Source organism: Pagrus pagrus, assembly GCF_965226575.1.
Source record: "Pagrus pagrus genome assembly, chromosome: 16".
Lineage (NCBI taxonomy): Eukaryota > Metazoa > Chordata > Actinopteri > Spariformes > Sparidae > Pagrus > Pagrus pagrus.
Window position 1 is genome coordinate 7,992,499 of NC_140200.1, and position 13,861 is coordinate 8,006,359.

A 13,861-nucleotide genomic window follows, 5' to 3' on the forward strand; every position below is an offset into this window, starting at 1 on the left:
TCACAAAACCACCTTATGCAATTATACTTTACATACACATTATACAGTCCTCCCTTTGAAGAGTGGCTTTTTAAGACACTTTGAAATTACATAAGCAAGTAATTAGATAACACGGAGACCAAAAAAAACGAGGAATGAGTGTTGTCTTTGCTTAATCTGAGGACTAATTGGGATTGCAAAGAATACTTATTAGAAAGAAGAGGGATCCCCCGGATTCATTCGTAAAGAGCGAGGAGAGATAAAGAATCTGAGCAGTGCAAGAAAATAAGTGAGGAATACGAGCCGGATAGCCTAAAAGACAAAGTACTGTGGGTGAATGATGGACAGAGTGAGAGAGAGAATGCAAACAGTATTTCATCATGAAAGCCTTATTTCAATAAAACTCTTCAAACACCGGCCTGTCCATCACACTTCTAGCAGACTTTCTTCTCTCTCTCTGCGGTCTCCTTTGCCTGTCATTCTTCCGCTTCGTGTCCGAAAAGATGCCGGCATTAACAAATACCTCCCTACTTTTTCTCTACCTCTCCTCCCCCTCCCTCCTCTCCGTTACTTCCCTCCTCCTGTCTCCCGGCTTATATCCTCCCCCCCCCGTCTGACTTCCTATCTGTACTCACTACACTTTTAATATTCTCCCCTTTCTACCTCTCCTCCCTCACCCTCCCGCCTGTCCTGCTTTTGAACTGTGAATCTGCCACCCTGACTGCAGCTAAGGCCACATCTAAAGATACACATACTGAGAGCAAGAAGAGCCACACACACACTAACACACACACACACACCTCTGTTTTCCAGCACCACACATTTCCAGCAGCCATAATTACCTTATGCAAATAAGATCAACAAATAAACCATCTCATCCTGCTGGGCGACAGCATATAAGATGCCAAAAAACAAATTCAGGAGCTCATTTAATTAGAACAGAGGTGATGAGAGAGATACAACATGCGCCCACCACTCCCCGCGCATGACACTCTCAATCATAAATGTGTATCCACCGTTGAGCTCCCCATAGGCCTGAATCAACGCTAGCAATTATTGTTCCCGGTACATTTACCAGTATTTTCTTGGGGTGTCGGGGAAAAAGAAAAAAAGGCCCAGACCGAGTCGCCTGATTTCACTCAGGTGCAGCAGTCAATCTCTTCCTGGAAGCAAAATTATAGAAGGAAGGCCAGGATAGTTAATCTGCTCCTGCCTTTTTCTGCCGATTTCTGAAAATTACAGTCATTTTTGAAAATAGCCTCATTAGTTTGTCACGGCAAAGCAGAGGAGGACCTATGAAGTTGTAGATAGCATGCAGTGCAGGGTGTTTGAAGCTCAGTGTGTCACATAGTTTAATGATAAGCCTTAAGGGCATGTCAAATTTGGTCGAACTTGGCTTTAACAGTGTAGCGCACCTCCTGTGTCGCTATGTGAAAGCAACTGAGGGTAAAAGAAGTTAGAGAGGAAGGAAGTATGGAGTCTGACAATTATACCATAGTTCTCTTTGTTGGATATTAAGTTATGTACAGACGCTAACATGCCACGTAAAATTAACTCGACGAAAAGGAAGCTCATATGTACTTTCTTCCAAAAACCTTCCATAACTGCACTTTCCTGTGAACACTAAGTGCTTTTCCACCCATTTTCTATGCCTTGATGCGCATTTTCATTTTGACTATTTGAAACCCTGCCTGGAAATGACAGAAAAAAACTAACGAAAAAGTCTGTACGCTTGACTGAGGAGGAAAAGTTGGTGCATTTTTGTAAAAACACATTTTTTATTCCAGGGTTGGAGGTGACAGGATTTATGTGAGCATACCCCTAAATTGTGGGAATGGGGACAGTTGCGATGGTAAATGGGCTCAACTTGTGTAATGCTTTTTTAGTTTTAGCAACCTCTCAAAGTTCGGTGGCAGAGGCTGCCATGCAGGGTGCCACCTGATCATCACGAGCGATAACCATACGCACTCACACACGTCGATGGAAGATCAACCAGGAGTGGACTTTAGGGTTCAGTTTCTTGGGCGAGTCCAAGTTTTGTTTGTTTTTATTCATGATAATGTTTCTCAGGCTTACCAAATTTTAGCACAATGTCCTCTACGTATCCTTTTACCCCGTCAGGCTACCAGCATGAAATAGCATGTTCAGCCGCTGTTTGTGTTTTAAATGTGAGAATTATTCCGCTTTTCGCAGGCTGACCCAAAGGACCTGATCCGATTGGTCACACACCACGTGTCTGCGTACTCCGAATGGCCGGAGGAGCTGCAGAAGTTGATCGGCCAGCTGCGAGTGTACAACGAGCGTCTGACGGACTTCACCCAGGCCCAGGTGTTGCAGGGGCTGGGCCGCGGAGTGGACGTCCAGCGCTTCAGCTCCGACTCCGACTACAAGAAGGAGACCATACTTGGCCTCACAGAGTAAGTCTGGAGGCGACTGAACGTAATGTACCATCAAATACAATGTTGAATGACTTAACTTTTAACAGTTCACCCATTAGTAGGGTTAGGGTTGGGGGTTGAATATCCGATAACCATCCCTGTTATAAATAATCGAACATACAGTGTGTTCCTAGTGTAGTCAGTAAGGTGTGCTGCATTTGGTCTGCATTTTATCGTTCACCTGAACATGAGTGGGAGTGATGGCTCTTTCTGCTTCAGTGAAATGAAGTCTGATCATTATTTTCCTCCTCTCTGCATGTGTGTCCTTATGTGTTCAGGACACTGGATGACGGCGTGTACAGAATCGCTCTGTCTTTGGCGAAGCGCTACAGTGTTCCTCTGTGGGAGGTCTACATGACTCACCTCGAGTTCCTCTTTACAGACAGCGGGTACGAGCACACACACACACACACACACACGATTACAAACACCCTCACATAACCTCTCCCCGAGCATTTTTCATTTCATTTCACTCATCTGCGTCTGTTAGTTCACATCACTTTTGTCATCTCATCAGTTTGAAATATTTAGTCTGTCAGTTTGCATTTAAAACGCCTCTGAGCTGCATTCGCGTTAAGATGACGACACATGTTGCTCTTATGTGTTCACGTGTCTCGTGAGTTTTGTCCGCGCACGCGTCCTTTCCCCTTCTGTGTTTAAAATTCTGAAAAGTGAAATGAGAAAAACATTTAAAAAGTGAATTTAAGTCGCACCGCCGCCTCCTGAGTTATGACAAAACTCGCCTACATAAAAAGCATACTCAAAGCGCCCTGGAGTAAATCACACATGTTGTGAATTTTTTTTTATTTTCGTGGGAGAGAGGACGTGAGTGTGTCAGAGTCTATTTCCATAATTTATTTGCTCTCTGACTTCATAGCTGGGGATCTGACTAGCTCTGCACCTTTCCTTGTTTTAATAGAATGCCTTTTCAGCAGAGTCGAGATGTATGTGAGTACGTGTGTGTTTGCGCGCACACGTGTGTGCATCTGTGATAAATATCCCCCTGTCGCATTCTGATATAAGGAAATGCTTTATGGACTCCACTTAACGATAAATTACAGCCTCTACCTTCTTCGAGCCCGACCGCGGCTGCACACCGCTGCTGTGTGCGAGTTTCGACCGAAATCTCAAGATCATGACAAATGTGTGAAGAATATTCATACTATAATCTTGACTTGAAGCATCTGCAAAGTGCGATTGATTTAACGGATGGGTGGACACAGCGGCTGATATGAATAGAGCAGACGGGGGAAAACTTAAAGGAAAAGACGCATGCAGGCAGAAGCACAGGTGCGTGATGGAATTTAGACTTTTATTGATCCCTGCAGGGAAATACAGTCTTTGCATTTTACTCATCCAAACTGTTTAGGACTACCAGCCAGCCACAGTGCAGTGCCCTGGGATCAAGTCCAACTCTGAGGCCAGTACTTGGGGTCAGGCAACAACGAGAGCCTTCCTAATGTATTACTTCTGTTTTACATTAAGTTGGCAGATTCTTCTGTCCAAAGTGGCTCAAGAGCTGTGTTCAAGGGCTGGATGTTATTAAAAATGGGAAGTGCAACCCTCCCAAATAAATAACTAAAAGAGTGCCAGAGAGCCTGCGGGCGAAAGGCAGCGACTCCAATGGCCTCTGTAAATACACTGGGGAGGTCATTCCACCAATGTTGCATCAGAACAGAGAAGAGCATGGACCCTGATGAGAGGCTGCAAGGTCTTCTGAGTGATGGGACGGCCAAACATCCAGAGGTACAGTAGAGGAGCGCAGTGGTCAGGCTGGAGTCAGGACTGACCTTCGCTTGGAGGAAGGAAAGAAGTGAAGAGAGAGACAGCAACAAGGAGCCACTATAATGAAAGGAGAAGAGGAGTCAGGTTGTTCTGAACACCAGACATTCTGGACTACCTTCAGAGGTCCCATGGCAGATGCTGTAGTCCAGGTGGGAGATGACAGGCACATGGATGAGCACTCGGGCAGCCTCCCTAGTGATGAAGGGGAGACTCTTCTTGATTCCTGATGTTGTACAGAAGGAATCTACAGCAGCAAGCTGCTGCTGTCAACACCTAGAGTCAAACCTTGATGTCCACTTAGACAGTGCCTGTCCTACATATCTCTCACAATCTCACAAGCTTTAAGTAGTTAAAAAATCTGCACTAACTAATTAATTAGAATTGAAATCTGGCCAATACCTGACCAAAAAAACGCACCAGGTAACAGGTCCTATCCACAGCTATTGCCAGCAGGAAACCGAAAACGAATGAGTAAAGTCAAGCCAAGTTTTACATAAAACAGGTTGTAGAGAAAGGTCGTTAGGTAGAGAAATCCCCACAGACTCCGAGTGTGCAGGGAGGGGACGGGGGAAGCGAGGACAGACCAGACAGATGGAGGGAGATGAGATGGATGATAGAGCCAGAGTGTCCCTGAGACAGTCCTATTAACACAGAATGAATGCTTTAGAGAAATCAATGCACTGCTAAACACCACCGCCGTCAGCTGTTCTCTCTGCGCGTAGGTCTTTGTAGATGTACTCGGGAGCCCTTTAGGGACACGAATGTCCGCCAGTTTTATTGACGTTTTAATGACAGCTATTAAACCATTTAAATGACTTGTCCCAAAAAACAGAGAGTGTATTGATGTATTACTCAGCCAATTCAGTTGTACTCCATCTATGTTCTTTTAAAAAAAAAAAGCTTTGAACACTCCCCTAGCTCACCCATTCAGACTTGTCTTAGTGAATTTTGTCCGACTTCATGTGAACGCATGTGTCATAGTGTCTGCAGAAGAGCTAAACATTGGTTTGGCATGGATTGGTTGTTGTAGGTCTTCATGTCACGATTCAGATGATGAATCGGGGCGCGCAAATGCCGCGTCCCGCGTCAGCTGATCCAAACAAACATCACGTTTGACATTTCAAACAACGCAGCTCCGAGCGCCTCATTTCAGTTTCAGTTTCAGTTCCTTACCGGTTGTGCTGCTTATTCTCCAGATCAGTGATTCTCCCCATGATGAGAAATAAATAGGTTTTTGTGGCACCTTCCTTTTTGTGACTCATCCTCGAGATGAGTTTCGCTTTGCGCCTAATGAGGGATCCTCAGAGACGGAGAGGACGCCTTTAAATTCTGCACAGCTATTTCCAATCGTACATCTGGTGACCTCATGTGACAAATGAAGGATTATATCTGGAATTGACAGCGTTGTACACTTTACAGTCAGAGCTGTTCAGAACAGGCTCATTTCGTCTGTGATTCGTGCAACACGAGAGTCGAAATACCGGTTGTGAAGACCCTTCAAATAAGCTCAATAAGCCTTTTCCATTTATGAAGTCCACCTCATTTTAACCTACTTTGCTGTGTCTACACCATGCACTTGCCACTTTAACCTCCCGGGGACACTGTGGCATGCAAATTATATCACTACTTTAAAAACTGCAGTCACCCCTGCCACAGCACCGCTCTCCCTCTTCCCTCCGTCACTGCAGTTTGTTCAAAGCTTCTTTCTTTCCTGCCCTCCTGATTTGTTTAGTGCAAAATATGAGTTATTAGGAAGCTACTCACTGCTGATTTTCTGTGTCAGCTCATCCTTTTGGCATGTGCATGCAGCTGTCTAGCTGTCACTGTAAAAATACATACTGCCATTTGCATCGTATGCTTCTAGACATACAACATAATTACCTCAGATATTTTCCTTGCATTCACTCACTGCACACACGTATCTTGCTGTGTGATCATTTGAGTGTGCTTAGCATGCTGATGAGCTCTCCTGCCGTGAATATAAAAGAGCATTTGTAGCCTTCAGTGGAGCTGTGGATCATGCAGTTTCCACACAGGTTAGTGTTGGTTCAGTGTGTGTTCAGCTGCAGTTGTTTCGTGCTGTTGGTTCTGATCTTTAGGGGATTATTGACTTCCTGTCCACAGAAACTCTGCAAGGGTTGAGCCTGGAGCATGACCATGACCCGGAGCATGATCGAAGCATGCTTCTCGGAGTCATGGGGGAGAACCAGGGAGGGCGGGACGTGGAGCGATAAATACAACTGCATACAACACTATTTCCGTCTGAGCTGAAACAGGGGCTATTTTATACAGGACACGCAACATGGGCAATCAGGTCTGACAACTGAAACACAGCAGTCGTTCCATTTATGCCATCAGCTCCTCATTTAACCTGCTGTTTCTAACAGCCACACGCCAATGTCGACTGGCTCAGCTGCTTTTCCCTCCACCATTTCAGCCTCTGCCAGGTCTGTGTGTGTTAGTATCTTTGTATAATCGTGTTTTTGACTAGCAACATTAAAGATCTAACAGGTGAAGTGAGTAACATTGATCTTCTTGTTAGAAACAATGTTCTGCTGGGAAACTTTAGGTCCTGGCATTCATGTAGATGCTATTTTGACACACAACACCCACCCAAACACCGTTGCAGACGAGAACTGCTCAGTAATTCCCCCAGGAACATGACAAAGAGTTGACAAAGTGTCGACCTAGCCTCTAAACTCCCCAGATCAACCTGATTGAGCATCTATTGGACAAGCCAGAACTAGGGTTGGGCCGATGAGCCATGCTGTTGTCTGTAACCGATGGCTGACAGTGATTGACTGCTGAGCCCTGACCATCATAACATTGTGATTTAAAACGCCCCCCTCCAGAGTTTGTCCCCTCAGACTTGCTGTAAGGCAGGAGTTGTTGGTGTTTGTGACATGTGGGAGATAAAATGAAAAGAGGTTTGCTGCTGCTCAGTTCACTAATATTACGTCCCCCTGGCCCGTTTATTATTTTCTTATCAAACCAGCTCAGTTGGACGATCCCAAGATGCTCAGTTACATTGGTGGCAGCTGTGTTTCTTTTGTTAGTGTTTATCTCAATGGTGCCTTGTTATTTGCATTTTCTTAGCTTAGTTTCCTCTGTATAGCAAGCCAGCAAACTTTGTGCCAAGCATCAAGAGCTTCAAAAGAGTTCAAGGTGTCAACCTGGCCTCCAGATTCCTCAAATGTCAATTCCATCAATCATCCATATATGGCCAGACCAAGTCTGATCCATGGTGACCCCATCTCACAACCTACCCGATCCACCACCAATCCCCTGACGCCAGACACCACAGGATGTACCAAGAGGTCCTGTGAGCATATCAAAGGACATCGACATGAATGGCAGGGACCCAAGATTCCCCAGCAGAGCCTTCCATTGTAACAATATGATCAGTGTTATTCCTTTCAACTGTTAGTGGTTTCAATGTTGTGGCTGATTGGTGTATGTGTTGCAGAGACGAAGACCATTTCAGAGTCAGCATAGAAATGTATGTCGGACACTTGTTCTGGATCTCTTTGCTGGTTACAGGAGAGAATATTCTCTGCTGGGTGGGTCAGTCAGGCAGGGCTACAGTGGGAAACAGCAGTGACTGCAGTGCTGGGTAATTAGCAACTCCTGCCCTGTGGCAACTCCAAGGGGACACACCACCGCACCCCTCAACAGCAATGTCATTGCCCATCGCAACGTCTCGCTGCGAGCATTGTCATACGCTCGTAGTGAGACCGATCCATGGCGGCCCAACATTGGATTGGGCTTCTGATCTTGAGTACCCTATACTCTGCGACTGGTTCCTAAAGATCAAGAGTCTGTTTTTGCAGATGGTGTTTGAGGACTTTGGTGTTGGTGCATGTTTTAGCGTGTGTGCAAATGTACCCAAAAATATGGTCCCACATTGTTAAAGTGAGTCAGCTGTGAACCTCTCGCTATCCTCGAGAACAGAATATTTTTGATGGCCATTGTCCTTGACAGAACTCGCATCACAAAAACACATTTACAACCCCCTGCTGTGTAGTAATTTTTAGACAAATTAGCAGCTCAGATCATAAAACAATATTTACAGCTTGCATAAATTCAACAACAATGATGTGCTGAATAATCATCACTGCTCCGCCAAAGCTCCCCCAGTGTTTAATTCCGTCTGTCAGATTACCACGGCAATTAAAATATGCCTCTGAAATTAAGAATATTAGAAGCCTATTTTTGTTTGGACATGGTGCAAGAGACAACAAACTGAATATGGTAATGTAAGACGGGGGGAAAGAGGGAGGGGATGAGAGAGGATGGGCACAGCGCAGAGAAAAGAGGGATACTCCACCGGATTAAATCGGTTCCTTGCTCCGGCTTTGGAAACTAACAAAAAAAAAAGATTGTAATGAGAAGCTCCTGATACTGCAGCCACATGAGCACAACAGAGACAGAGTGGCGAACTGAGAAAATACCACCAACTGGGCTGCAGTGCGGTTATAAAATCTGCGGGACAAAGAGATGCCGAAGAGAAGAGGTGCTCACAACGTCAGCAAAAAGTGGCACTAAACACCTTTTTGTCATTGGGTAGAGAAGGACGACAAAGAGGGTCTGACAACCTGGCTTTGAAGAACTACGCTAACACACTCGACTTAAACAGAGCCTGACATGAATACTGGGTACAATCCTTCCAGTCACAGCTGTCTGTGTGTCTGCCAGGGAAAAGTCCTCTTTAAAAGTCCTACCTGGACAAGCTGTTGTTTCGCTTTCCATTATTCTCGGTGCACGTTGGAGCAAAGGTGATTAAATAGTAAAGCATCAGTCTCTGATTGGGGTCTCGAGCCGCCCGTGAGTGCGTGCACTTAGGCAAGAGACGGGAGGAAAAGTGACTGAGAGAGGCTTTACTCAGAGTTACTTCTTCTGTTGACTCCAGTCTTATTCGAGCCCCTGTTGCGAGGATGATTAGTGTTATTTACATTATTGAGCTTATTGTCAGCTGCCTGCACACTGCCACCGCTGTCTATATTTTTTTCATTAGCAAAAAGCCTCCCAGCCAGCTCTGATGGAGCGCCCAGAGGAAACATCGTCCTCTTTGATGTCGTCCCGTTCCAGGAGATAAACAGACCGGCTCTCTTAGTAACACACTCCCAGACAGCCACAGATTGCTCAGAGCCCCTCTGCGACTACCAGCAACGTGCCTCCCCTTCGCCTTCGCCTTTTCATTCTTTGTATCTTTCCTTGTTTAACCTTTGTTTGCAGTTCTCTGAGGTTTTTCCGCTCGTCTCTCCGGTGTTTCTGCTTGTGTTCTTTTCACTCGTCCTCTCATTCCCCAAAAACCACCTGCTGCTGCTGACTTCGAGTTCTGTGGTTAAAAACGTGTTTTGTGAGAAAGCGAAGCAACTTGAACAAATCGCTGAGTAGGTCTCCTGCACAGATTGCTTTCACTCCGTGAATGTTGTTTTCGCATCACATTCACGTCCTTGTTCTCTCTCAGCCGTCTCTCGCTTTTCTCTCTGTCTTCCCTTTTTAACACTTTATCCCCATTTTGGCTGTTTTCGTGTCAGCGCTGACCACGTTCTCGAATGTATTCTCGGTAATCATCTACGAAATTCTCGTCTTTTTTTATTTTTCGACAGGCTGCATCTTTTGTGATAAGCCTGCAGATCTCGTGTGCTGCGGTTTTCAAATGCTGTTTTGCAACCAAGTAGTCTCCAGCGCTGGTTGTCTTCCTCTTTTGATTTTTTTCTTGATGAAATTTGTTTTTTTGTGTGTCTGAATTGCTGTTTTCCTCTTATCTTTTTCAGACATGGTGGCTACTGCTGCTTATGTGAACAACTTAGATCTTAATTTGTTTTTTTTTCCCCCAAACAAACTGCTGTTTTGATGCCAGAAACTTACTGTAAAGTGCTTCACATCCTGTGTACCAACGGTTATTTTCCATAGAGAAGACATATCTCACACAGCAGGCATTCGCAACAGTAAATGTAAAAGCTTTGAACTTGGGACATGGATTATCTTTGTGTGTTTATATTGCTATGAAAACTTTATGGATTATTACGTTCCGTGTGGAATTGTCAAAAACGTTGGGTTTTATTCTCCTCTCATTTCTTCCCTCCCCTCCTCCTCTCCTTCCTCATCCAGTCTGTCCACCAAAGATATTGAATCCCGGAGTGAGTCCCTCGGTCTGTTTGACACTTTGAAGTGCAACCCTCAGGCCTTTTACTTCCACATGACCAAGTACGTTCTGCCTACTGTGGAGGGAACCGATCAGGCCCGCCTGCTCTACTACTACACCTTGCTAGACGCCGCAGGCTGTGAGCCTTACGTCACCACCATCATCAAGCCAGAATCCCATGTCAAACTGCTCAAGAAGCTTCGAGCCGTGGCCAACGGTGAGACAGTTGTTTTTTCTCCATCAGTGAAATGCAGATGATGTTGTGATGTGATGAGTTTTGTTTGAAGTCAGCACCTTATGTCATTTATGATAGCAAACGAAGAGTCTTTTGGGTTTTTGACTGTTTATTGAACAAGAGAAACAATCTAAAGGTGGTGCTCTGGGCTCTGGGAGATTGTGATGAGCATTTTCCACATTTTCTTTGACATTTTATAGACTAAACAATCAATTAAAGGTGCAATATGTAAAAAAAAAAAAGCATTTAAAATGTTCAGAAATTATCAACAGAATGTGAAGAAATAACAGTTTTGATGTTGTGTCAAAGACATCTATGTATTGGGTTGCAGACTTAACACTTTGAACCAATGCCACCACAGCCAACCAATTTTCTCATGCAGTCATCTACGTAGGAGGTAATTTAATTAAGAACGGAGCCAATTTGGCGGCCAGCAATGGCACTGCTTAAGAAAAACCTATCTGAGTCACACCGTCTCTAATGATACAACCATTGGCCAGTCACTCACAGTAATGCTATTTCTGAGATTCCAGGTGTTAATGCACCTTTATTGTTCCTGGGAAATCAGCCCCAAGCCTTTAAAGTCAAGAAATGAAGCCCAGTGTTGAAGACTTGGAACATTTTCCCTCCTGACATGATTGATTACTAACCTACAGATGTTGACATTCCCTAAGCTCGACTCACTGTCATGTAGAATCTTAAAAAAGATAAGATAAAACCAGCAAACCCCTTATATGTCTTTGTAAGTGATAACATACCTAGACTTCACATTTTATCTTTCACCTCTACCTCATCTTGTCCTGCCATCTTGTTCTTAAACCTCCCATTCTCCACCAGCTCACGTTAGTCTCCAGAATAGAAAAGTAACAGGCTTGAAACAACAGCCTCTCACATTTTTCCTGTAAACGACAAGTGAAGCAATCCACCTCTGAATTAGTTGTCAATCTACCTAACACACCGAGCTCCCGCCACAGCGACAGCGTAGCAGAAAGGTGCTGTTTCCACTTACATTTTCTGTGGCAGCGCCCTCTCCAAGGACGTCATGTCCAGGTTGTAGCGTGTCACCGGTTCAGCGGTCCGGCTAGAGCGCTCGAACTTTGTTGTGTGCGGGTGGAGGCGGTGTCACTTCTCGATGAAGTTCAGCAAAGGTCAGCCAGGTGTCAGCTGTGTTTTCACGCCTCACTTCCTCCCTCTGCTCCTGATAACACCCCAGCTTTTACTGGTGACACATGTCTTAACACACACACACACACACACACACACACAGCTCACATCAAGACTTAGATGCATTTAAATGAACAAAAATGCACTTTAAGCTCAGACTGCTGCTGCTGCGTTTTAGCTTTGCTCACACACTTACCTGAGCACATCACTATATAAGAAAGTGAGTTCTTGCTAAACAACTAATCAAACTTAGTGGTCATTTTTAAACAATAGCTCCGTGATTTCAGACACATGTAGATGAAAGCTGGTTTCTCAATTTTGCCAGGGGACCATCACTTTTGCCAGCTAAAATTACAAACTGTTGGCAGATTTGATTAGCCGTAGCTAGCTAGCTAATTCAGCAAACCTGAGCTCTGTGCATTGGTTTAAAACACAGCCTCAGTGAAACACAGTAAAGCATTCATCTCTGTTAATGTTGGCTGGGTTTGTTGGAGTGTAAACCTCCCCAGATCCAATCCAACTAGAGAGTAGAGCAGATAAACACTGTTTAATCCATTACTTAGACTTTTGCACTTGTGTTTTTGGTCTGGGGAAAGATTAGAAACCTGTAAATGCTGACTGTGGAGTCACAAGAAAAGTGCTCTCACTCCATTATGGTGTCTGTTACCTTCATGGATCTAACAATTCAAATCTGGATACAGCATTGGAGATAGCTCCCCATTCATTCCTATGAAAGCTGATCAAAAAGCTCGACTTCCCGGGGGCCTGTAGAGGGTACACACTGGAGACTCCCACCGACCCAGCAGGCTAACTTCCAGTTTAGAGCCCAGCTAACTTGAATTTTATTTGACCAAATCGCTCAAAATGGGAGTGAAGTTAGTCATTTTCTGGGGGTTTTGACTCTCAAAAAATGTATCCACCATGTTTACAGCCCCTTTTTCCCAATGTAAGCTTATAGGAAAAAGTATTTTTGGGCCCCAGTGCAACACATGACGTATTTACAGGGTTTAGGCTATAATATAACATACAGCATTAAGGACTGCCAGAGCTTGCAGGAAAGAGAAACATACATAAACAAAGCTAGTTGAGCTAACTTAGCTGTAAACTAGTTGTCCCCTAATGTAGCTATGCAGTGAAGATGTTTATTTATATGCGATACATCTGGTGTATGTTGTGTTGTCAGACCACATCACCTCCTCATAAACAGAAGTAAATTATAACATAACTCTAACATTTACATTACTTTACATTAAATACATACATGAGGTGTCCCAGTAAGCCACGTCAGTGAGTGAGCATGTGCCCGGAAACTGGGTCACCTAAAAGAAATGCAGCCATCATTAACGTTATTAATTAATGAGAACTGAAAATGTCTGCTGTGGAAAAAGCGTCCGTCGCAGGAGAATGTTCCTGGACGACCATGAACACACTTCAACATGCTCAGCTCTGATTGGACAGTCGCTGTTCAGAGGGAGGAGTTTATATCACTGCTCTTTACACATTAGCACTCACACATACAGTATATGCATACATATACTTCACCAAAGGGAGTCATAGTCATGTCCTGGCATAAATGCTGACTTTGTGACATTAACACTTACAAACTAACACTCGCTGTATCCCTCTCTCACTCACACACTCACAATCGCAAACACGGTTAAGAACCTAAACCCACACATTCACGCTCTTGTAGCAAAATTGACACGCAGGCTGTCGCGGTGTCTCCAGGGCCACCAACTTTCTTACTAACACTCCAAATAAGACACAAGATTACTCATTTGCACACACAGACACACTTACAAACGCTGCAGAGACAGGTGGTGTGTGTCCGATACTCGTCACCGTTTCCGACATAGCACCAGGTGACTGTCTGAGAGGGCTCTCCTGAGGAGGGGGATGAGATACTGCTGCGGGTGTAGAGGAGACGGAGGCAGACAGAGGGGTGGGTGGGGCAGGGGACAGACAGAGAGAGAGAGAGAGAGAGTACATGTGTAAGTGCATGTAACTCTTATCTGCAGTTTAAGTGTCCGTCTGGGCCTGTCTGAAAGTCTTGTGTGTTTCTGTGTGTGTGTTCCTGCACTCAGTTGTGTGTTTGTGTGTGTGTGTGAG

At 44.7% G+C, this 13,861-nt stretch overlaps 1 protein-coding gene across 1 annotated transcript in view; it reads left to right on the forward strand.

Moving 5' to 3' along the window:
- nbas (NBAS subunit of NRZ tethering complex) overlaps positions 1-13,861 on the forward strand; it is a 162,866-nt gene that overhangs the window by 91,295 nt on the left and 57,710 nt on the right. Inside the window, exons 40-42 of the mRNA XM_084376963.1 lie at positions 2,173-2,396; positions 2,696-2,806; positions 10,320-10,570. Of these exons, the coding sequence (XP_084233089.1) occupies positions 2,173-2,396; positions 2,696-2,806; positions 10,320-10,570 (586 nt within the window). The remainder of the gene's footprint in view (positions 1-2,172; positions 2,397-2,695; positions 2,807-10,319; positions 10,571-13,861) is intronic.